The sequence below is a fragment of the Anas platyrhynchos genome, chromosome 13 (genome assembly GCF_047663525.1).
Source record: "Anas platyrhynchos isolate ZD024472 breed Pekin duck chromosome 13, IASCAAS_PekinDuck_T2T, whole genome shotgun sequence".
Taxonomy (NCBI): Eukaryota; Metazoa; Chordata; class Aves; order Anseriformes; family Anatidae; genus Anas; species Anas platyrhynchos.
In genome coordinates, this window is record NC_092599.1 from 4739182 (window position 1) to 4765000 (window position 25819).

The following is a 25819-nucleotide window of genomic DNA, read 5'->3' on the forward strand; positions in this document are numbered from 1 at the left end:
TGTAACGCGCCTTAATTATGCCTCGGATTTATTGTTGGAAACATCACAAGCCGTTCCCACGTGCCCACTGGACTCAAGCTTCAACCTTTCTAATTTTTCCCACAGCTCCTATACTATTAAGTTTGCTCAGTGAGGTTCATTGTACAGTACATCAGTTAAGCTGTCCAAAGGAGGGCAATTGGGCAGTGACAAGACACGCTCATGTGTAATGTGAAAGAAATGAATGTGGTGATGCATGAAGTGTAATCTGTGCAGTAACACATCGGAGACACCAGTAGGTAATTCAGCAGTCGTGGCATTGATTGATACGGCTAGCGGCGCGGTGCCACTATTAGTCCTCGCCACGTTGGGAAGAAGCCTATTTTAAAACCGAAGGGGTGCCAGAGAGAGCCCAAACACAAACAGGAGGGTCCCGAGGCTGTGCTGGGCAGGGAGATGAGCCTCGAGCAGCGGGGGGACGGGGCTGGCTGGGGGCGGAGGGGAGCCCGAGAATTCAGGCAGGTTGCGATCCAGCGCGATTTTTTTTGATCAGAGAGACGATGGCTTAAAACTGATGTCATTACGAGGTTTAAATCAACTTTCTGCTTGCTTGAACATGGTCACCTGGGTATGGAGGTACAAGGACACAAAGAGGTTGAGCAACTCTGTTTGTCTTTGAGCCGGTGATACCTGGGGTTGGGAAATTGAGTTCCGTGAGCGGTAATCTGTCAACTGTCCCCACAACATACATTTTTTAAACCTGTGCCTACATTTTCTTTCATAATGAAGGGGACTAGTTGTCCTGAAAAATGCAACGAGGAGCCAGGGCTATAGTTTAAAATAATTGGTAATGGACACTTCTTATTTAAGAAAAAAAAAAATTACATATATCATGCTCTTTTGTTTTCAGAACAGTTGGCAAGAGTGAGACAAATACTGTCAGTGTGCATATAAAAAGAAAAATCCAGCCCTCCAGTTAATGTAGCTATGAATTTGGTTAAGAGCATTTTGCTTTTTATTCTTAAGTATCTATAATAGCAATAAATGTTTCTAAGGAGAGAATGCTACTTCATAAGTGGGGTTTTGTTATGTTTTTAGAACTAATACATTGTTCAAAGCTGTATTTTAGTTTCAGTGCTCGCCTATTGTCTTACACAAAATAGCACATCCTTTAGTGTTGTATTTGTGTAATCTGTACTGGTTTGTATTTAGACACATCTATAATCTAGATTTTACATCTGTACATAGTAGCAATTTAAAAATAAACCACATTTCAGCAGCGTTCGGAGCTGTGAGAGCTAGATCTTTAGGAGCTGTAAAATGAAACTGCAAATCACACTTCAGATCACTAGTGAGTGAAAATAATAGGACGGAGACATGAAGGTGCCTGATTGCTCCCGTAGATCTGGCAGTTTCAGGTCTAAATCCCCTTATTTGTACGTACGAAGTTGCGGCACAAGCAGTAGTGAGCTCGGGTAATTGCAGTGCAGTTCTGGGAATCGGACTGAAAATTTACCTCTCGCTATTAAAATGAAACTGTTAAATGGTAAATTACATAATTTATTGCGAGTGTTCATGAATCTGTTCGACTTACTTTTACCATTTGTTCTATTATTTTATTTAACCATTTTGCCAGATGAGTAATGAGCGTACCTTTCAGCTGCCCAATTTGACAGGCTAGTTAGGAATGCTCTTCAGAATTATTCTGAAAGAACGACATTTGGGGAAGGAGGAGGGAGGCTTTTTTTTTTTTAAATAGTTTTATTTTTTAATAATCAAATGATGTCAGCGATGCTTTCATTTTTGAATGATGGATTGTGTGCAGGTATGACATCACAGCTAACTCTTCTCTAATGGCATCCAGCCTGAAATCTTTATTTTCTCCATCATTATTTCCCCCGAAATGGGTATTTTGTATTTCTCTTTCGCTATATGCTATAGCTCTCTTTTGTGCTAATAAGAGCTACAGTCGTATAGGAAGTTAGAACAACCCCCTTGACTTTTAGAGGATCTACGGAGAGATATGAATATATGTTATTCATATCACAATATATAATACTGAATGTGTCTATTTTAACAGCTGTATAACTCTGCAGGCTGCAGATGAAGTATCCAGAAGTGACCGGGAGGGGAAGGAAAGGGGAAAGGAGAAGCGGGGACGGAGAAAGGAGAGTGGGCACGGCCCCTTCGCCAATTAAAAACTGATTTGTCCAGATAGGGGCTGGTAGGAGGGGGGAAGGCAGTTATTCTTTCCCTATTTGCTTATTCTTGAAAATAAAAATAGGTGTCGACTCATACGGTCTCCTATCAATATGTTATCATCAACAGACAAGTCTATTCACTATTGTTTCCATTGAGTAAACAGTGGTGTAAGGGTCAGCCGCGCTCGCAGGTAATTGTTAGTGCGCAGACAGCGCTGTCAAGCGTGTTAGCTAAAAATACATCCCACACTGTCACTTCACAAGGTGTTTGAAAATAATAGCCCAGATACAGCAAAACAGGACATAGGCTTGTGTACTGACCTTTTTCTTTGTTTAATTTGCTCAGAGGTTTAATTTCAGGGGACAAGTAATAATTGAATGTGTGTAATAACTAAATGCTCATTTGGGACAGAATTCATCAAAATATAATTGGCATTTGGTTCTTATGAAAGGAAAATGACGTGGCTTTAGAGGAATGGATGTGTCCTACGAATATCTGATCACTTAATGTATAAATTGAAGCCTCTTTTATAATATATATTAATTGCAGATACTTAAGGATTTGAGCATTTTTTAGTAGTGAACCGTTACCGGAGACCAACTGTTTTTGTTAATGCTACTCTCAGAAAGGCGGGGAAGGTTATTGGTCTGTCGTGCAATAATTTACTCCTCTTTGATATGCAAACGATCCACGGTGAATATAAAAAAATCCTATCAGACTCATTTCACAGTTCTTAACCACTTAGATTCTCTGGAGTCTATCGCCTCATTAGACCAGTGCTCTCCAAAGCTAGCATAATTAAAATCTTTAACAGTTTAGCAAAGTAAAGATGTTTGGCTGATCACGTTGAGATGATTATCTATCCATTGTATTCTAAATGACAAAAATAAATTAAATTTAGACCTTGGCATTTTTTATTATGTGTTTCAAATGAATATAATGCATACTGCCTTTTTTTTTTTTTTATTTCAATACCTTAGGTTTGGTGAGATACGTGGCTGTTTGAGCTGCTGCTGTACACTCAGAAAATGGCAGGTTTCCTTAGGATAGCTCCAGTGCCATGACACACTGAAACAATGAACAGTCACCCAAACGATCTCGAAGCACAGTGATGAGAAACCTCTTTAAAAACACACAGACGCTGCCTTTTATTTTTATTTTTTTCTGAATATTGAAGCGGTGCGTCTCTGCTGCTCATTTTTTCCCATGGCCTTGTGAAAGAGCACTGAAACAGCCTTCAATTCGAGAACTCGACTTGTTTGATCGTGTCACAAACATAGGCTTTATCCAAAACCATGATCTCACTGTGAACCCAAGCCATGCTGACGTGTGTGCCCCCTGCTCCAGACAAAAATACAGCCCACTGGAGTTTGCAAAGTTTTCACTCAGACTATTTATTGAGTGCTGCACGCATGTCCCAAGCCTGGTGTCCATTTTGGCACAATCAAAAAACAATTTTTTTTGATTTCTTGAAGCTTATTTTATGTTTTCATTTTACTTTTGAATGGCTCATTAGCATTGATCTAAGAAATGACAGTAATAATAGTGTTACTTGTATAGAAAGTTATACAGTTTTTCAGTAGACACATCCATCAATTAAGTGAGCAGTTCGAGAAACCAAAATTAATGAGAAAGATAGGTGTGTTAATGAAATAATCATAGTATAATCAATTTGACTGTTAAAATTTGAAAAGCATTTCAGGAAGACAATATGAATTCATAATTTATGTCTAAAAGTGATTAATAAAAACTGTATTTAATAACAAAGCTATTTGTCATCATTTAAAACTTAAGCACAAAATTAGTCATATTGTGGTTCGTGTTGTCATAATAATAAAGCTGAGTATTTTTTTTCCCCCAGACCTTCCTTTCTTTTAAAAACAGGTTAGGATGTATTTATTTGCCTTAAAACAACAAAAAATAAGCTGAAATGAAACTTCTCCAGCTGACTGCAGAGCAGCCCTTGGCCGCCCTTGCTGTGAGCTCGGGGGATTTCTGCCTGAGGAGGGCCTGGGCCCTCTGGTCTAAAAATTACAGAAAGCAATAATAATTCATGTGCTGTTGGGTGGGGGTTGTGTGGCGTGGATCTCCTTCCCCCAGACCCCACATTTAGCCCTGGAGAGGTACTGCAGGTGCACACCAGAAAACGTCGCAGGAGGCGTGCAGTGTTTGGGATTAGCCTTTAGTTATTTAAAAAAAAATATGAAATAAAATACATGCGTGTAAACACACACACACACAAAACTAACACTAGGCTTTGTTTACTGACTCTTTGATTTAATTACTGTTTGAAGACGGCCGAATTAGCTGTTAATTGATTTAATTATCCAATTTGTTTGTTTCAGGCATGATTCCAACAGAACTGCAGCAGCTCTGGAAGGAAGTGACAAGCTCGCACACAGCCGAGGAGGCAGCCAGCAACAACCACAGCAGCCTCGACCTGTCCACCACCTGCGTCTCTTCGTCCGCGCCATCTAAGACCTCCTTAATAATAAACCCACACGCCTCAACTAACGGACAGCTATCGGTCCACACTCCTAAACGGGAGAGGTAGGTGCTGCTGGAGTTACCATCCAGCCTCGTGCCTAAATTGAGGGCAGAATTGTTGGGAACGGTGGCCAACAGGCTTGGCCTCGATTTTGTCCTCCCCATCTTGCTCTGTCTGATTTTGGCGTGGTTGAATGGAGTCTCCACTGGGCAGAATACGCTCCTTTTGTTCAGATCTTTGTGGCTTGTTAATTGGATCAATGTGGGCACAATTAGCTAATTAAAAGTGTATTGGATAAGCGCGTGGAGGAAAGTGTGAAGAGCGTAAGCTGGTTTTCTTTAGAGTTCTGCATCACGGGTAGTGGTACTCCTGATGTGCTTTGGGTTTGCAGACCAGAGGTGAGAACAAAACCAGTTGGTCACTACAGGCTGTTTTAGCACACAGCCCCTGCTTTTTGCCAAATTTCAGCACCCCCTCTCATCTGAGACTTTTGCCTCTTTTTCTATGTATTTACCTGCTTTTGCAAAGCAGGCTAGACTTGAGTTTGCTAGGTTCCTCTAAAACAAAGTGATTTTTTTAAGTGCTGATAAAATTAGCTAACTGGTGTTGTTTGGCTTTTAAAAGTGTGAGTTAATTTATACTTGCTAGTCTTGCATTGTTAGAAGAAATGGCTTAAATCAGGGGTTGTCTGTTGATGTGCTTCTCAGCACGGGCTCCGCTTTATTCGCAAGGATGCTTTATTGCAGGTTTGTTTCTTTACACCCCCAGATTTCACTGAGGCGTGTCTAACAACATAACTTTTGCTCACGGTGAGATAGACGGGCTGGGGCCACAGGCAGCAGCACTGCCGACGCTGCGGCAGAGGAGAGGGGTCTTGGGGAGCACGTGAGCATCCTCGGTGCACCGGGAGCATCGTGCTTCTTTGCATTCAGGAGAGCCCCTTCACCCATCTAGAAATGTTACGTCAGACGCTAGTGAAAGCTGGGTTTTATGGAAAATGATGGCTTTGTCTTTCCATCCTCCTTTCATTCATTAGAAAGAGGATAATGGAATTTTTAAGCCATAGAGTTTGTATTTCTAGTGGCCTGAAAGTAGATTGGTACAAAAGCTATATAAATGCCTCTTTCATCTTTCTAATATTAAGAAAATAGTGGTGTTGGGGATAGATAGGTTTAAAAGAACACCACGCCCTGTGTTTGAAAGAACTGCTGTGTGCATGAGGCATCATTTTCTATCCATGGCAAGGACGTGGCAGAACATTAGTGTACACGTTTATAATGTGTGCAAGTGTCAAGGACATGATTTTCATGAAGACTTAGATGGGATGCTAAAACAAACCGATGCTTATTAAACAATCAAGTTCCCTTTTTGCTACACATGGAGCTGAACAAGACGGGTTTATGACTTCCCAATAATTGTTGTATCTATGTTTTTATTAATTTATAAAACAAAAACTCATGCAATGAAATGGATGCTGCATAGACACACGTGCTGTCTGCTAATGGCAGTCTAGCCAAGGAGACAACGTGCCATTGCTGTGTAGGTTGAAAGGCAGAGGAAATACGCGAATCTAGGCTGAAGTCAGAATTTTCTCATGTGTTCTGTGAAGTGGGACTGTAAATCTGTGTGTCTGAGCGCTGAGTGCTGTTGTGTAATTGTGGCCTGGAGGTAATCGGGATCTACAAACAAGGAGATACATACGTTTTTATTAGTAAAGTTCCAAATAAATTAATTAGGAAGGCATAAACATGCCACAGTATTGTTTGTGACTGAATGTGGTTGGAAGACTTAGAATCCTCTGTTGTTGAATTGATAGATGCATTGTTAAAGCTTGTCATTATGCTTCACTTAGGTTTCTATTGAGTTCTCTTCAATATCAAAATACAAAAATAGTTGTATTTAGGAATACAAATAGGAGGGCTGCAGAGTTTGCTTTATCTCGCCGCTATTTGGTTCACTGAAGGTTTACGCCATCCATTTGCTGCAGTGATTGAATTACATCTTTATCCCTAAGTAGAGCAGGAGACTACAGGCAGAAGAATGCCTACGGATGCACTTAAGGGTTTTGTTGCAGTCTCATCAGGCCCCGTGGTGCCTGCCTGCATTTCAGATGACACAGAAGCTCCTCTTGTTTGGAGGCGTTGAGCTGGCTTCCTTTCTGAAGGGTATTTATCTCTGGCCAGGGCTCTTGGGGTGGCGAGTGAGCAATGAGAGGAGTGTGGATGTGCGGCAGCATCAGGTGTATGCCTGAAAGCCCCCAGGAGGTGAAATTTAGCCCCGTTACAAACAGCACAGGCATGGGCAGAGTTCTGGTTGCTTTTTGATGGCAGAGGCTAGGACTGGAAATAACGGTGGGTCTGGCAGGAGCACGGCTTGGCTGGACGTGCGGGGAAATCTGTGCCTGTTGTTGAGCCCAGCTAGTTCAGCTGAGCTGCCAGTGCAGCAGGGCTCATGGAAATGGTCCCTAGCCTGCCATCAGGTCAGGTGGGGCTCTCGGGTTTGGGGTTGCCATTTCCCTTACCTCCTTCCTGATGAATGTGCAGACCTGAGCCAACTTTGCATTTGTCACCCCGCAATGGGGAGGCTGATACATTGGGGTTGGGTCTCTCCCAAAGAGCACCCAGAATCTGCCCACTCGCCTGTAGCATTTGATGAGATGTGCGTGGTGCTGCTGCATGGGGTGGCTGTGTCCTGGCACCGTGTGGGTGCAGGAGGGCCCGTGCGGGGCTCTGCAGCGGGTGAGCGCGCCGACCGCATCCGGGGTGCACGCTCTGTGCAGAGTCAACTGCTGGCTGGGGTCTGATACGACCAGGAGCTATTTATTTAGATTTAAACAACAATAAAAAGCGCGTAGTAAAAGCTGTAAGTGTCCTAACAGTTAACCACAGCCACATCATAACGACTGCCCAGCAGCAATAAATAATCATATACAGGTAACATTAACTTTTAGGGTGTGCTGTAAAGCTGTTTCCCCCCCTCTTCCCTCTTGGACTTTTGAGAAGGAGTGGGCTGCGGGAGGCAAGTTGGTTATGTGGGAGTTACTGTCATCGCTGTCATCGCTGGCACTTGGTGCTGGATAGTTCAGGCCGTGTTTTATGGGGCTCCTGATCCCACTGGTCAGCGCGTGAGCCCTGTGAAGCAGGAGGCGCTCGGCTGGCTGCAGGGGCAGCAGCAGAACCTGTGTGCAAGTCCTCGGTGAGCGGCAGCTCAGCTGAACGTGCAGGGTAAAAGCACGTCGTCGCTGTAAAGAAGTTTCAAAATAGCAGGAGGAAGGCACTCACTGGCTGCTCGGTGTGCCCACGCGTCGCCGTGCCGCGGGCCCAGCGCCACTGCTGCGCACAGAGGAAGAAGCCCCGGTGCCGTGCTGGGCAAGTTCTCCTGCACGGCACGGAGCCAAGGGCAGGCGGGTGGCCAGCGTCACCCCAGGATGTGGCCAAGCTTCAGGGCAGCAACGTGCCCTTGGAAGCAGGAGGCAGCCCCTGTTGTGGGCACGGGCCAGGGAGGATATTGGTGCTGCGCTTGGTTTATACGTGCCCTGCGCACGGGGGCTTTCACGGGAATGAAACGATTCCAGCTATAAATAATGGGTTAATGCTTTCATTCATTTGGGCTTTAAATGTATATTACATCCATGCTTTTGTCCCACATTTCGCCCCGTTCCTGTAAGTAGCAGCAGCAGCAGCTCTGGGGTTTGGTGCACAGCAATCTGTTAAGGAGATAAATAATCTGCTTTGGCATGACACTCCTACTCTCCTCTTTAATTTGTCTTACACAAGGAAAATTATAATTAAATCATTCAGGGTAAACCCTTGAGTGTAGAGAAGGAAAAAACACACTTTGGTAAAGATTGCCAATAGAGACCAACTTCCCTGTTGTGCCGTGCAGAGACATTTATCAATATTCAGCACTATTAAAGAGAGAACATTTCGTGTGATTTGTGAGGCGGATGCCAAAGCTCAAATCAAGGCTTGTTAAGATCCTTTCCCCATGCAATCATGGGCATTCAGCATCATTAGAATTCAGCACTGACTGTGTGTTTCATGCTTTGATTTTACTCAGACAATTTAATAATGTTTATTGTGCTGATTATATATATAAATTCACTCAATGCAATAAACATACCTCAGTCATCAGTACCCTAAGGGAAATATTTAGTTATAGATACTTGTATTCACTCAGGATAAGCGAAAGTGAGACCATCAGCCAGCACGCAAACCTCTCATCATCTTATCAGCATTTGGGTTTCGTCAGTAGCAAGCGTTTTTCCTCCACCTCGGTAAATAAATAAATAAGGGCAGCCAGTTCCGTACATCTGCTGGGCTTACAGATGTCAAGGACAGGACCGGCTTTCATGCATCTTCCTCGGGGAAAGCTTGGTTATTTTCATGGGAGGAGCAGAGGAACAGAGCTGAGGGATGTGCAGTCACTTGAGGTGACTGCTGACTGTAACCTGATGGGCAGCAGGCATCCCAAAACCTGTGTGTGCAGGGATATTCCCAATGTGGGTAGGTTTTACAGTGGAGGTGGCTCTGGCTGAACATGTGCTGGGAGATTTTCAGGTGCTCTTGAGCTCGTGAGCCCTCCAGAAAGCCCCTAACCCTACTGTGTTTGCTGTCTCTGCATCTCAGGACAGCCCAGGTTCACCCCTTGCGTTGTGTCTGGGCCGTTCCTGTGTTCACTGGAGGCTGTACCTACAGAAGTGAGCCAGTGAAGGTGCAGATCTGTTTGAGAAACAGCTGTTTGCAAGGGGAAGAGTTGGAGGGATGGACTGCATGTCCAGGAGACCTTTCTCCATCTTGCAGCAATCCCACGTTTGTCTCCTGATGTCTTTGTGTCCCTTCCTGCCCTACTTGCCTCCTGTCCTCCCACCTAAGCAAGCGGCCATCTCATAGGAAAGATGGATAAGATAAACGGGGGTTTTTAAATGGCTGTTCCTTGCCAGTGTCACCGGAGGAAGGAGGCTGGAGAAAGCTCTGAAGGGGAGCGAGCCGAAGGGCCTGGCAGACCCCTGCTCTGCTGCTCCGGCTTAATGCCTCTGTTCTACTGTTGTTATCTGCCGTGCCAGCTGATCCTCCCATCGAAATCCCAGGGCCCTTAGACGAGAGCATTAGGATTCAGCACAATTAAGAATTACAGATTTCGGTCCATTATTAATGCTCGGGATGAAACGCTTCAGCCCGCAGTCCATATGCTCCCCGGGCCTGATCCTCCCCTGGCCGGCAGCTCCGCGCGCTCCCCGGCCCTCGCTCGGCGCTGGTGCCAGCAGCACTGCTCAGCCGCGGCTCCTCCCAGCTGCTCCTTGCGGTTATCTGAGCTCCGTGCACTTCACCATCAGAGTTTCATTCAGGTTGGTTTCCCCAAATCCATCCCTCATTTAGCAGTGGGTATTCCCACGGTGCTGCCTCCCCAACGGTGCTTAGACACTGCATGGGACCTATGTGCAAACCCCCCCAGGACCCTACCAGCACCTGAGCAGCTCGTGGGGCTGGCTGGGGGCACCAAGTGACTCCCTTTGGTAGCTGCGTTCCCTCCTGACGTGCCCAGAGCTGGGGCTGTCACAGCATCACCCACACGGTGACTGTACAGCTTGCAGCATCCGACCTGATCCTGCCGGAGCTGCTGAAATCGCCGCCGTTGCTCTCCCCATCTGAGTCAGCGCTCAGGGTAATGGGCTTTGAAAAGTGCCGGCCGTGACTCAGACCTGGAATTGCTGCGCTTCAGTTTGAAACCTCAGCAGCCCTCGGTGTTGGTACCGGTACCCAAATTGGGGCCGTAGCACCCCGTGCTGCCTGCCCCGGGAGCCTCCCGGCGGTCGCACAGACCGTTTGCTCCCAGTCCATTTGGGCATCCTTTGATCACGTTACAGCTTTCAGAGAACCGTTTGCTAAACCCTAGAAAGGTGTTTCTGGTTCATTTTTTGTTGTTGTTTCCCCCCCCAGAATATGCTGAGTAACCCATCTGTAGGCACTTGGCGCAGCCCCGGGATCTGCCCTGCCACCAGGGAGCTCCCGAACACACCCGGCTGGTTGGTTCCTGGTCACATGTAATAATGAGCACTTGTACAACTCCAAACACTAAGCTAATGTATCAAAAAGCACTTAAAATAGATCGGGTGAGCCTTGGCAGACACAGAACAGAACTTTTCCAAATTTTAGCATATGTATTGTTTTATTCCTCCATCTGGCCAACAGATCATTGTTTGATATCTGAGTGCTTTGCATATCTCCTCCCTTTTCTTGCAACTGAGATACTTACACGTGCGTTTAATACAGCTTAATGCTATTTTTACATAGCAGAGAAATAGCTGATGGCTTTCTGTTAATTGCATGCACTTTGCAGTTAAACTTTTACTAAAACATTCCTGTCTAAATACTTGAAGTCCAATGAAAATTTGTCCTCTTCTTTTATTAGAGGTGTTTATGTAGCGGTCTTAAAAAGTGACCTGGTTTTGTTTTACTGCACTGTGGATTCCTGTTCCTTTTTTTTTCTCCTTTTTTTTTTTCTCCTTTTTTTTCCTTTTTTTTTGGATTTCCTCCTGTGTGCAAGTTGTCCTTCCTCAGCATTTGTTAGGAGACCCAACTGTCCCAAAGAGCTGAGCAGGGAGCTAATGAAGAGCTGCACCATTTCTTTATCGTACATCCCCCAGCCCGAGCGTGGAAAAGAAACACCCTTGAAAATGCCGTAAAAGCGGAGAAGTTAGGTGATTTTTGTGTGACTATTTTCTCTGCTGTTCAATAAAAGCGAGGCCGTTAGCCTGACAGCTGTTATATCATGTTATATCGCGCTGCTAAGATATTGAGTAGCATTTAAAGTAGAACGCCACCATTAAGCTTTATAAACTTTATCCATTTCACTATGGTTTAATGGAAAAAAATGAGTTTTTCAATAAAATGACATCATTTTTCCCAGGTTGTAACGTTCACTTTACAACTGTTTTTCTTTAATTCAATTTATTTTACTTTTCTTTTTCTTGGCATCCTTTTTTTTTTTCTTGCAGTCTGAGAGGGGGGAGATCTCCCTTCGTAGAGCAGCTGGGTCCTGCTCAGGGCCCTTCTCCCTCCTCCCTCGACATCTCGCCCTGAGCTGGGCTCTGCTTTTGTTGGGCTGAGGTCGGTGCTGGGGATTTGTGCCCTACCTGCTGCACTCGTGGCAAAATTGTGCGGAGCAGCATGCGCAGTGCAGGCAGGTACTTACTGTAGTGCTGGTGCTTTCCGGGGCCATGGGGCTCTAATTTCTCCCCGTGCTTGGGAAAAACACATGTATATTTGATGTTGTATTCTTCTCATTAATGCCATGGTGTAAGCCCAGGGAAGGAAACGGCCACCTTGTGTTGCAGCTCGTCAGTTTGGGCCGCGGGGATGGAGACGATAACCGGTCCTTTGGGAAACGGGCTCGGGAGCCGAGCAACGGATCTGCTGGCCAGAGAATCCTTTTGACTGTAATTTTCCTTTTTGTGCCTACTCAAAAATAACATCGTGATGGGCCCTTAAATACCACTTCATACACAGAGCACAATTTCCACAGCACAGGTGGTGCTAATATAGGACAGTCCCCCAGGCACTTGTCGCCAGGAGTTGTACAGCTTGTTCAGTGTCTGCATCCATATGGCAATCTGTCCCATTCATAGAAAGACATTGTAGCTGTGCCTGTGGGTGCTGTGGTCAATGTAGTGTAAAAAGTAGATTTTTAACTCTCGGCAACCTACGTTCTGCTGTTTGTTTTATTGTGGAATCCAATTTTTAACGGGGGGGGGAACAAATCAGCTCCGAGCGGATTCCAGAACAATCTCGCTGGCTGCAGTTTGTGTTTGCTCTTGGAGCGCCTGGTTAATCAGCAGGTGCACCAGCCCCGCTCCCAGCCCCGCTCTAATGAACAGTTTACAGGAAGTCTTGCTCGGAAGAAACATTTTCGTCCTTGTTTATACTGCGAATTAACTCCGAAGTTGCAAAGCTGTAAACGATGGTAGCTGGCCGCCTGCGTCACGCAACTCTTTCTTCCCTCTTTATCTTCTCCTTTCCTTCTTTTTGGGTGCCGAGGTGACGTGGCACAGCCTCCCTGGCTGTGCAGTGACGAGGAGGACGCCGGGTGCCCTGCTGCCACCCGTGCCCTGCTGCTGCCACCGGGGTGCCCCAAGGAAGGGCACAGCATAGCAAAGGGGCTCTCGCAGAGGGGGGCCGGAGCCGTGGCAGGGCGCAGCGGTTCGAGGATAAACAAGTGAGCGTGATTTATGGCTGCTCTGGTAGCTCTCATCCCGCTGCCAAATGTTGTTCTGCTTTAGCGTGACTATTTGTTATGCCTTTCAGTAAACACAAACAAATAGACGCCTAGCACCTGCAGCAGCATCTGATATTTACACTACCTGTATGATTCAGCGCGCTTCCCTGGGGAAACAGGCTGGTGTCCTATAGATTTCAGTGCTTTTTGAAACCAGCATCCTTAGGAGGGAAAGCAGGCGGCGGGGAGAATTCAGCAGCTTAACCATGCTTCTCCCTTCGAGTAACTATTTATCACAATTATTTTTAGGACCGTTTTTCCCAAATGGTGCTTTTTCAGCCACCGCAGGACCGTGGCGGTGCAGGACTGTCACCGCCTATGTGATGTGACAGTCACCTTCTGTGCTGCCTTGGGTGCGCCTGTGGGACAGGGGTGGGAGATCCCGAAGTGAATAATCCATGCTAATCATATCTGTTGACGGCTCACCGGTTTGTTTAGGGGGGAAGGATTTGCCTCGGCTCTAAAGGTAGCAGAACATAATTGTGGTGTTCAACAAGAACAGATCTTGTTTCTCGGGGTTTTCTTTTGCTGTATATTTAAGTGTAACAACAGAATATAAATTGCAGTGAAATAAGGTTGGCAAACAGGATCTTTTTACAAAGTATGTATGTATGGCTGTAATTTTACACCTCGGTCTCGGTGAAGTTCAAGGTCTAATCCTGAGTTTTTTAATCTTGCGTGTGTTCTTAAAAGCGTTGCTGAACTGGGGCCAAAGCCTTGCCCTTGCCCCATCCCTCTGCCCCACAAACGGGCTGTATAGGAAGGATGGGGTTGCTGGGCTGAAAGTATAAAAAAAAAATCCAAGCACACCAGAAAGTGGTACGATCACATTTTTTTCCTAATTAAACTAAGATACCGAATCAATCCCTTTTCATCTGAGTAAATTAGGAGACAGTTCAGCGAGGAATAAAAGGAGATTTAGCAAGGATAAGTAGAAAGCAGCCCGGATAGGAACTAAAAAATTCCAAACTGCCTTCTCAAACCGCCACGTCAGCCACTCTTGAGCAACGGAGGTGGGACGTTCTGTGCCGTGTCTCAGCGAAAAAGGTGAGTGCAGTCATGGGTGGTGTAAACACACGTCTCGCATCCGAGTCGGTCCTTTTTCCTGGCCCCCATTATGCAGAACCAGTTGCACCACAATTAGAGCGCGATGTACAATTGGCCTCTCTCTTGCAGAAAGGATCAAGAGAAGCTGGAGCAAATCTAGAGGAGAGCAGCTAGGATGATAAAGGAGTTGGAGGGAATAGGCTATGAAGACAGATTAAAGGGAATTAAAGATCTACACCCTGGAAAAATAGAGGCTCTAGGAGGATGTGATTATGGTATGTAAGTACATGAAGTGATGCTACAAAGAGGGAGAGGGAAAAAATTGTTCTCATTAGTTAGCAATGCTGGAATTTAAAATCCAGCGTTTCAAATCATGTGCGTCTGGGTATATTTGATGTACTTTTCACTACAGTACTGAGGCACAAGGTTGAAATAAAAAATACGAGTTTTAAATAGTACAGAAACTCGTTAATGCTAAATTCAAGTGCAGGAATGGAATTGCCACCTGATAAGTGATGGATTCAATGCTGTGGGTTTTCTCTTTTTTGTTCTCATTTTTTTCTTTTCCAGTGGGCATTTCTTTTAAATAGTCTGGCAATGGACTCGGTTCCTCCAAGGAGGTGATGCAGGGCAGTGGCTGTCGGGGCCCCGTGGCAGTTGTGCTGCGGGGTGGGAAGCGGGGCTGCCACTGGAAGAAGTACGAAGTACATTTAGAGTGCTAGAGGGTCATAATGTTGATTAATAATCCAAACCATCCGTTCACAGATTAAAACCAGAAGATGATGTGTTTAATTATCCAGTCTGGTTATACTCTCGCAGTGTGCTGTGGGGAAGGGGGTGGAGGAGCAGGGGAATGCGAGCCAGATTTTGTCCTAGTCTTGCTGCAAATGCCCCGGCGCTCCCCGTGCAGCAGGCGTGCAGGGAGCGGTGCCGCGGTCGCGTGAGGGCGTAGGGCAGGGGTTGGCAGTGCTCTGCTGCTCTCCTGTTACATCGGCAGTGCTGGGCCTTTGGATTTTTTTTTTTTTCCTACCCAAGTATACAAGTTGGTGCGCTCCGATTAGAAGAGAGGATTTCAGCCTGTAGGCTGCAGTTTTAACCTGATTTGTCTTAAATTGGTGTAGTCATTTAAAATGTAATATACTACTCCTGTTACTTCCAATAGGGCTTGATGTAAAACATGAGCTTCTTTTAGCTCTCGCTCTGGATGCGGACTGAAGCAGTGAGGAAGGGGAGAAAGGCAGCCTTACAAAGCGGCCACAAACCTGCACACCAGCTCCCCGTAGAGATGCCACTGGCCACGCACATCAAATGTCACCTCTCCCGAAGGCCCACGGCCCTCTGCGAAGCTTTACCTAGCGGTGGAGAGGCATTTACTGTGCTCAGACAATTCTCTCTTCACATCAAATACCTGCTTTCTGGGCAGTTACTGGGGCTGGGGTGGAGGCATGAATAGTTAGCCAGGCTGAGTACGTGGATTTAATGCTGCTCTTGATAGATATTTTTTTTCTGAATCACAATTTAGAAAGGAAAGGGGTGCTAGGCCACATGGGTATTAATTCAAAAGGATTTGTACCACTGTAACTTCACTGCAAAACATATCTTCATTCACTTGATTCTGTCATGAAGACAGAAACTTGCATTTGAGTATGGGTGTTTGTCTCTTGTTAGTGATTTAGGAAGTGGTTACTACAAGGATTTAATCGTTACTGCTTCCATTTTGATTTTAAATCAAATATCACAAGCGTTTGTGGCTCAGAGAATTTTGACATTTTCACCAGATGTATTCCTCCCGTGCCTTTTGGTGAGGTTTAGGGCTCCCCAGGCAGTCCTGAGCGCAGGAGACCCGTCTCAGTTCCCGGTGGTGTCTCACCCCCCCTCCTGTACAGGACAGAAATCAGCAGTGGTGGCGTTTCGTGGCTGTGCCACCCGCCTCAACCCGAGGCACTGCATGGTGCGAGGCTGAGCCCTGTGCTCCCACCCAGGCTTTGCACCCCCGTCGCCTTCACGGCACCTGGCAAAGATGAAGTCACTTCCCGTTGCCCCTGAAAAGTAAAAAAATAATAATTAAAAAAAGGCAATTCTGCAATTCTGTGGGCGCTCGGCTCGGACCTCTTCCAAGAGGAAAGCAGGAGATGTGGTATTGATTTTTTCAGTGTGCAGGTGGCTCAGGCATGTTCTGCACTGTTAAAACGTGAGCAGATGCTTCATAACTGTAATAGAAAATAAGGATGCTTCTCTACATCCCTGACTTCCCCCAGTGTTTTGGCAAAGATCGTTGGCCCAAGCAGATGTGGAAGGGAGACAGTGGAATATGAACTATGTCAGTGTCATGAATATTTAAAATACGGTCCGCTGTGTGGCAGAAGTACTGTTTATTACTGAGGCTTCTGCTTGCTTGGCTTTTACATCCAACCGTGACTTTCTTGCCAGTGTTTCCAAGCATGGTACCCGCTTTCACCTGGTTAGTAAGTATGGAAGGAGTGAACCACACAGCAGGGGTGGCTCTCGTGCTGGTGCTTTGGTTGCTGCTTTCCCCTGCACATTGTGCTCCTGTCTCTAGTTTGGGTAAATGCCACTCGGTTTCTTCCTCTGGGCTTAGCTGCCTGTGGCTCCTCTACCTGCAAGTCCCCGGTGATGCTGCAGCCCAGCAGACACATCCCAGAAGCTCGCTGGCCAAAACTGTGTAGGTGGGTTGTGGTTCACTTCCAGAGCTCCCAGGGTGATGGAGGCAGCAGTACAGCCCCCTGTGCTCCACGCACACGGCTCCCGGAGCCCTGGGAGCACCTGGCCCTTGGCCCTGGCCCCGTGGAGCCGCCTTTCCGGAAGGCAGGCTGCAGGCAGCGAGGGCTAAGTGGACACTTACGCAGTTTGCAGCTTCCCACATGGATTTCGTTACTTTGCCGTATGTCATGAATAAGCTGACTTACGCAAGAAATTTTACTTGCCAGAGGGTTATTTGTTGTGCTTTGATGTAATAAAGCTGCACTGTTGCATTATTTGGAGTTAATTCTATTGTATGGTAAGCGTTTTGTATGCAAATAGCTTGCACGGAAGATAAAAAAAGACGTCTTGATTTTGCATCGTGTGTTCCTTCGTCGTATTGTTACAAAATCGCTTCCACTTAACTGCTGTTGCATCACCAGTACCCAACCAGGAATACGCATTCCTGGGAAGGAGAGGGTGACAGAAACAAACACCTACTCTAATGTGTCATTAGAAATCAAACAGACCAAAAACTTGCTTCTGCTTGCCAATGCTCGGATCTTCTGCGAGTCTGTCTCCGCAGTGAGACCAAGGATGCATCCAGATGACAGAAACTGCGCCTGCACGCAGACACAGTATCATCGAGCAATTAAAAAATATACATTCGTATTGTGCCCGGAGAAGTGTTTGTTTATGTACTGGATTAAAATCTTCGTTTTCCACCTCTGTTTGCTTAAACAAAGTGAGTACTTAGATCGGCTAAAGGAAAACAGAGTTCCCCATTCATTTCCACTGGCTGTGTATCTTTTGTGCGTTATATCCGTTCCTGCATAAACCGCCCTTTGTTTTGTTTCGAGGTGCTTCTTAAGGCTGCACCAGCGAACAAGTGGCAATCTATAACATCTCCAGAAGTGGGATGGATGAAATAGCAGTAATCTGATAGTGACACATAAAGGTCACCGAAACGCACGACTGAAAAGCCCCGGAGCGGGATCGCAGTAACCGGCTTCGGAAAGGCGCTGCCTACGGAGGGTGCCTGCGTTTTTCTTTACATACCGAGGGCTTTTTGTTCCACTTTGAAGTATCTATTTTTGGTAGGTTTAAGTAGTTGCTCTGCTCTGTCACATGGCAGTGGAAGCTGTATGTAGGTGTTAAGTATATTACGCTTAGCGTCTTGTTAGCAGAAATGACCTTTTAAGTTCCTGTTTACGGTCAGCGCTGGTCTCCCTGGCTATTGACAGCACCAGCCTTGCACACGCTGAGCGCGGTGTACAGTTGATACTCTCTTGGTCATTCAGTCATTTTCTTTGGACACAATACCCAGGGTATCATGTCCTACATAGTTTGTCTTGTCTTGTGCAAGATCCCTGGAAAGAAAGGAGATTTGCACTTGGATTTAAAAAATAAATACAAATCTCGGTAGGACTCTTTCCGTTGACTTGGCCATGGCCTTTAGGCTCTTGCGGAGAAACTTTAAAAAACCCTGCTGGGGGTTTAAGCCATGTGACTGCTGTTGATATTATAATGAGATTTACAGTGCTTAAACCCCACAGGAGACCGACTCCTTACTTGGTGTCACATGGCGTTTCTGCACTCGTCTTGGGGTATGGGTAACACTCGCCGCGTAAATTAATAGGCTTCAATTTTTTGGGTTCTGCCAAACAGACTGAAATCATAACTCTCATATAGAGTCTTCATGGACTTTAATGGAGTGTTAACATGAAAGCCTACTTCCTCACACTTTGCTTTATTCAGATGTAGAAGCAGATGACAAAACCCATTATTTTCCAAATTACTCTTTTCCGATGTGTATGGAGGGCATTTGACCATATGCATGTCTAACTGGAGTGGACAGTGTGTCTTCAGCCGTCCTCCCTCTTTTTCAACCGAGGAAACGTGCGCTGTAGTAATTTTCTAATTTCCTTGCAAGGACTGCATCGGTCCCTTTGTTCTTTTCAAAATCTCAACAGATAAAACCTCTCCCCACTTGCATGTTTTAAAATCTGATTAAGTGAAATATTCCCTTAAAGAGAAAATCTTTGCAAGTCTTTCCACCTACAGTGTTTTTTTTTCTTTTTTTTTTTTCCTTTTTTTTTTTTTAGAAAATAAGGTAGCTGGTGCATGTATTTATGCTTGAAGAACTATTTGGAAACTGTCAAAAATAATATTTTAATGAAATCATGAATTCATTTCATGTGCATCTCATAATACCTTTTCCAGTCAGATCTCTACCTTTTTGCTTCAAGAGGAATTAAAGATTAAAAATCCTTTAGTTATCTACAGATTATTGGTGGGCCCAAACACAGAACTGGTGGAATCTGGGCAGGAATTTCTCAGGCAACTTCCTTGCATTTGAGTTAACACTTCTTGGCTATTTTTTACAGCGCTCCTGCTATCCGGTGCATGAGAAATAATACGAACAAAATTTTGTTACAGTCCGCAGGCAGATAATATTACAGAGCAAGAATAAACGGCATTTCCACATGTGTATAAACATAAAATGGCAGAAAGTAGGTGTTTATCCATAACGTTACCTGTAATCCAGGATAAAATAAGTCATAAAAGCCACACCTAGATGCTGGTATGTGTTCATATCCTTTGTGTATGTTTGAAGTTCATAATACAGCACAGGCACGCTGTAGCAAAAAGATTTGCCGTGAAAAATAGATACGTGTGTAAGCATAAAATAGAGATTTCAATATTATTTTGACATTTTATGTTTAAAGTCATCTAAGGTTATGGAAAATGTTGCAAAAATAATTCCTTTACTTAAGAAGTTTCCATGCAGAAGTTGAATAAAGAAGATATTTTAGAATATGGTTCATCAGTTAGTGCAACAGATACATTTCCCTGAGCACCACATGGCCTGGATCAAAGCGTCTCATGACTTGGATCAGTGCAGCCAAATCATTACGTATTGATTGGAATCCCGCTGAAGGATTAACCCCTTAGTGTTCATACGAGTTTTTTCTTTAACCCTGCTTTCAGTAGTCAGAAAGCTCTGTGACGTTGCTGCCAAATCTTAGCGAGGTTAACAGCCCCCACTAACCCCTCGTGCTGTGGAGTCCTTTGATTACATGGCTCCTTTTTTATGATGGGTTTCACATTTGAAAGTATGGGTGAATCTGTTTTACTGGGATGTAAGAAGGCTGTACTTGTGCAAAGAAACAGCCTGCAAGAGGAGAGAAATAAAACTGGGGGGGGAAAAAAGCAGTAAGAAACAAAAAGGAACAAACAAAAAGAAAACACAAAAAAGAAACACCCACCCCATCAAGTAGATAACATGATGGGAAAAAGCAAAGGCTGCAAACTTGGTGCTTTTCTTCTTTCTATAGTGGTGTGGAACAGCTTGGGTCTGGCTGCATTGTGTTATAAGAATATCTCTCTTTATGGAGATGACTTTTCTTCCCAATGAAGTTGAATTGTAAATATGCAATGTTCATAAATTTCTCAGCAAAATATCAAGCAGGATATTAAGCAGGTCTGTCAAATGATTTCTCCCCCGTCCATGTTAATTTAAATTCTTTACAAAGCTTTTAATTAATGAATGAAATGTAGGAGGATAGCTAAGTAAGAATGACACGTTTCACTCTGCAAATGGTATTTAATTCTGCATGAAAACCCATGCACAGCGTCAGGTGGGTACCGTGAGATGTTAGGGATGTTTCAGGATCTGTTGTTTGCTGCTCTTTGGAGTCTTTGTGAGGAGTAATTGGTGCGGTACGTTCAGTTACAACACTTTCTCTCTTTTCTCTTTCTCTCCTCCAGTTTATCCCACGAGGAGCACTCACACAGCCATCCGCTCTACGGACACGGCGTATGCAAATGGCCAGGCTGTGAAGCAGTATGTGAAGACTTCCAGTCATTTCTAAAGTAAGAATGTTTTCTTGGCACTTGCATTGTACAGAAAGCATGCCCTGAAATTTTGTGTGCTGTCACTCACCCACGGGCCTGATGCAAAGCCCATTGAAGTCAACTGAGAGCTCCCTTTCACTTCAGTGGCTTTTGGATCAGGCTCAAGAACGTTTTAACAGGGGATAGTAAATTAGCCCCGTGGGGAAAGTATGGTCTTGTTCAGTGTATTACTATAAAATAGATTGTTGGCAATTCTGCAGCCTTTTTTTTTTATTATTATTTAAATAATTTTTAAGTTGCAGTATTGATAACGTAAACAATGCAACCTTGATTTAACCTTGATTTCAGTTTAATTTAGAAATTTAGTCTTAAATTAACTCTGTAATTGAACAGAGAATTGCAGAGCATCACGTGAAATTTAATTTATGTCAAATAAGTAACTAATGAACAAAGTCTACACTACTAAAAATAAACTATAATTATATTAATTGGGCCCCTGCAGTTTGCTGCAGACCTTTCCTTGCTGCCAAAGAACACAGTTTTACACGTTGCATAAACAGTGCATTATGGACTAGTATGTGGTAATGCGTGCATCCCAATGCAGGGAAGGACCAGCAGAGCTCTAATAACTTACACATGGCTGCTCCACAGCTAAATCATCAGCCTCACCCCTCCAAGCTGGAGCAAAAACTGTTCCTACCACAAAAGAGTTTTCTGTCTGGGTAGATCACCAGGTACACACATGTTTTTGGTGCATCCATGTTCTTGAATGTTTGTGCACTGATCTCTTTGAAATGATTATGGCTTATTCGATTGTTAGATCTCGAAAGACCAACTGGCCAGGCAATGCTTGTGATTTAAATGCACAAAGGGACAAATTCTCCCATTTACAATGGTGATCTCATGAAGTTAGTCCACATAAGTACATGGAATTCATCAGGATGGATAAGTAGAATTGGTCCCTGAGCGTCCAGCTGTATCTTTTGTGTCTGGGGCAGTTCCTGGATTTTTATGTGAGGGAGGGAAAGGCGATAGCAAGTGGAGGATGTTTGTTAGGTGATGAGGTGCAGGTAGATTTTTGCTCTCATAACAGAGTGGGCAAGTTTTGCTTCCACTGGCAAAACCCTCCTGAATTCAGTGGGAGTAGCACTGGTCCTAATATAAACATATATTACCAGTCAGGAATGGTACAGTAATGAAAAGGTTCTCATTACAAGAGGATTACAAAATAAGAAGGTGCTAGTCATAAATTTCCATGAAGGGTGGCCTCGTTTCTTTTAATTCATCCTGTTGTTCACTTAAGTGAAATAAATGCTAATCTCTCCATACTTGCCAGCTCATTCATATTCATATGCCATACCATAGCGTTTAGACCTTTAAAACAATTCTATTTTTTATTGCAGTTATCACAAGGGAAAGGTCCTGTGGTAGCCTTAGATACTGGAGTAACGTGTGTAGTCACATCAGGTCAGATGGTGCCACATTTGCTTGATGTGGTAGTCCTCTGTTTCGGGCAGATCTTGTGGTTTTAGGAGGGTTTATTACAGAGCAGCGCACAGCTTGACGTGACCACGTGTGGAAAGTACAGCCCTCGAACTACAATAGGGATGGACTCGAGATGGGTTTTAGGTGATGTTTTGGAGAAGTTTCAGTGCCTAGACCCAGCTCACCCGGAGGAGGTGCTGGGAGCCATCAGTGGGTGGAAGGAACCTGAAAGCCATTACAGGCCAGGCTGGGCTTTAACTGGGCATCAGCAGGAAGCAGCTCCGTGTGCTCACAGTTCCAGCTATTCTGGTTCTTTTATCGCTCCCCTTTTCAAGGTAGTGATCTTTTTTTCCCCATCGAACCCTTTCAGCAGAAGTATTCTGTGTGACTTTCTTAAGCCCGTTGGCTCGTGGAAATTTTCTCATTATCCAAATTCTACGATGTCCAGACAAAGTCCTATTGTTCGGAGTGATGCTTAACCCAGAGTGAATGCAGAAACGAGTGTCCCTAAGCAGCGGATTGACACTGTTAAGAAGTGAGCATTTCTTCATAAAATTATGCTGTAGCCTTCCAAGTCTCCTGTGGAGCCTATGTCCTTAAATTATATTGCCATTTATCAAAATTCATTAGGCAGTGAAAAGATAACAGGTAGATGCTTGAAGTTTCTTTCTGGTACTCATGTGATCCGCGAGGCTCTTTCGACAGGCCCCTCAAGAGAAAAGCTCTTGTTTACAAGGGAAATACAGCCTGTGTATCCATTGAGCAATGCTTAATTTCACTTAGCTTGGTAAAAAGGCCTGTTAGAAAAGCAAAGAGAAGTTACATGTGGAATGAAAGCCCTGTATGCCAATAAAATGATTCTACAGTTAAGGGAGAAAAAAGGACTCACAGGTCTAAAACATGGTTCATTTCTTTTCCTCCTGAGGAAGAAATATCATAACTGTTGGTAAATCAAAAACAGAGATTTGACACTCTTCTGTGATCATTCTGTAGTGTTTGTTCCCAAGGTGAGGTACACCACAGGGCCCTTGATTTCAAAGATAAATACTGTACAAATAACGATCCTAGTTGTCTTTCACTCACAGCCAACAGGAGGATGCTTATCAGAACCAGCAGATACTCGGGCTATTGTGCGCATTTATTTCCCTATTTCTTTTAGAAATAAGTTGCAGTTTTAGTGTTGTTTTTTAATCTAACAGCCACTGGTTATCATGTGATGTGGCATCAGTTAGAGCTAACCGATAGCAGTGGGGGCTGCTGCTAAGCCTAATGAAACAGGAGCACCCCGCACGGTCCCAGTGCTGCCCAGGCCTAAAAACAAAACCACGTCCAGTCCCTCCGCTGTGACCCCGTGGCCTTCTGCCAAGCTGCAGGGAGCAAGGTGGAGGCTGGAGGGGGCACACGTGTCTCGTGTCTTAACTAGCGCCCGCGTCGCAGTCGGCAGCGAAAGAAGCAATTAGTAGCACAGAGCGACTTTCCTTCAGAATTGACTATATCCTTGATTTCATTTGCATGTGTTTAAAGACCGTTGCAGAGAGAAATATGCCCCTGTACGACAAGTTGTTTAGGAAATCGCTACTGGAGGGAGGCTGGTTTATTCAGCAGGGTATCCAGGCATCCAGGGTAGGAATTGGAGGAGGAGATCGAATATGGGTTTATTCTCCCTTTTATCTTTTGTTGTTGTTGTTGGTTGATTGTGGTTTAGATGTGTTTAATCGTGGCTGTACCATTTTAAAAACAAATAAATCCTTTAAATGGGAGATGCAGACCTTTGGAGAGATCCTGCAATCCCGTAGTACAGTGATGCTGGTAATCTGCTTCATGTGCATTAACTTTGATGAAATGAAGGAGAGTTTATGTGAAAGAAACTACTAAGTGCACTCTGTAATGTTTTCACAAGTGTTTTTATCATGGTAACATCTTGTTTACTTTAGTTGCCTGCCTAAAACTACTTGGAACATGTTAAGAAAACATTTCGAGAAGGCTTCTACAAAGAGGCTTTTGTTTAGCAGCAACTGTGAGACTGCTCAGCTCACAAAGGTGTTAACTTTCAACCCCTTAAGCACTTCCACATGAAATTCCAGCAACTATGTTTGTGGTTTTGGAAAAACAAAGTGTATATTAAAGAAACCAGGTATATGCTAATACACGTTGAGTAGGCCGGAAATCGTAAATTGTTTCAAAGGCATTAATTGCTATCATTTGCATGGCGGAACGCCCTGCGCCCGGCTCATCTGCAGTGGGCAGGGCAGGGACCTGTGGTGGAACAGGGACATTTCGAGGACGAGGACATGGGGCAGAGGCCAGAGGCCACACTCGGGCCTTCCCCGCACCGCCAGCTCCTGACAGGAGGCCTGCAGGGCCGCAGCTGCCCCGCGTCCGCACAGGGCCGAAAGCGGTCGCTTGATTTTGGAGACCGCCACCTCCTTGTGGGGCTGCTGTCCGGGTTTCAGCGCTACAGTTTCTTTTACAACATCCTTATTAACCTTTCTGACATTGTGCGGAAGTTCAAGACCTCTCCAGGCGCTGCAGGAGGAGGCCGGGTGGCCCAAATCCCACAGTGCCCTCTAGTGACACCTGCCGTGTCGGTAGGAAAAGTTTCCAAAAATGAGCCCAAAGCCGAACAGCCCCGCGCCTCAGCCGCCTCCCGAGCGGCTGCAGAGCTAGCGAGCCTGAACCAAGTCGTGCAATGTCGCTTTTATACACCTACAGAAAGATTTTCGCTCCCCTGGTTCCCTTTCTGCTGTGAGCAGAGAGGAGCTGAGCCGCCTGCCTGTGCTGTGCTGGGTGATATTTTTGCACGCCGGGTGTACACACCGAGGCACATTGTCTTGCGTTACTGCATTTTATATTTTAAGGTGCTCTTAGTTTATGTTTCACGTTATAATTTCCGGTGTGTAATCAGAAAGCATTACTTAAGAGACGAGGATCATCTTTGTTTCATACTTTTATTGACACTGTCTACCATATTACTGCTATGTCTAAATGGTAAAATTTATTATTAGCAATAGTGTCACAAAAGTCTGAGACAGCGATTTTCCTTTCAATAAAAGTAGTTAAAAACCTTTTAGAAAATCCATAATTTTGATTGCTGGTACTTCATAAATGTATAACTGGTACTTTTTAGCTGTCTCTTTAGGGAAAAATGAGTTTTATCACCTGCAGTACCTGGGTTAATGAAATTGTGTGTTGGAATTTAGCCAGAATGAAAGATGAGATCATTCGGTGGCACTAATATTGGCAACAGGTCTCATAAAAAGGTTTGACTTTCCAGAGAAGTATTGTTAGTCAGTGTCCCCCTCCCCCCCCCCCTTTTTTTTTTTTTTGTGAGGATGGGGGAGAGATTCGAGGTACTTGTCATTTTTGTAGTTGCTGTGGTTCTAAGATTTTCATCTGTGGTAATATCCCAAACCCAGTGACCTAAAAGCTTCCAACAAGGCCAAGAGAAACACAACAGTGTCCATCAGTGCCTAGTAAAGGAATTTACTTGCTTCAGATTTCAGCTCCGGTTCCTGTTTCAGCCCTTTAAAAATCACGACTCTCAGCTCAAATTTGAAATAATGCTGCTTCTTTCTCATGGTCCTCTGTGTTTGATTGTTTGTGGATATTAGCTGTCCAGGAAATCCCATACTTACAGATATAAATCCAAAATGATCTTGTTTTTCCGCAGCCAGCCCAGGATGTATTAGACAGTTATGATGATTTGTTAATTTTTGTGACCTGTATTTATTTTATGTGTGCCGTATGCTTTCAAAGAGGGAATCAGCTGTCGAAATAGGCTACTTT

At 44.6% G+C, this 25819-nt stretch overlaps 1 protein-coding gene across 28 annotated transcripts in view; it reads left to right on the top strand.

Moving 5' to 3' along the window:
- FOXP1 (forkhead box P1) overlaps nt 1–25819 on the top strand; it is a 364496-nt gene that overhangs the window by 296991 nt on the left and 41686 nt on the right. For all 28 annotated transcript variants that reach the window (XM_072044462.1, XM_072044450.1, XM_072044454.1 and 25 more), the window contains 2 exons: nt 4527–4731; nt 20462–20566. In XM_072044462.1, coding sequence (XP_071900563.1) covers nt 4527–4731; nt 20462–20566 — 310 coding nt within the window. The remainder of the gene's footprint in view (nt 1–4526; nt 4732–20461; nt 20567–25819) is intronic.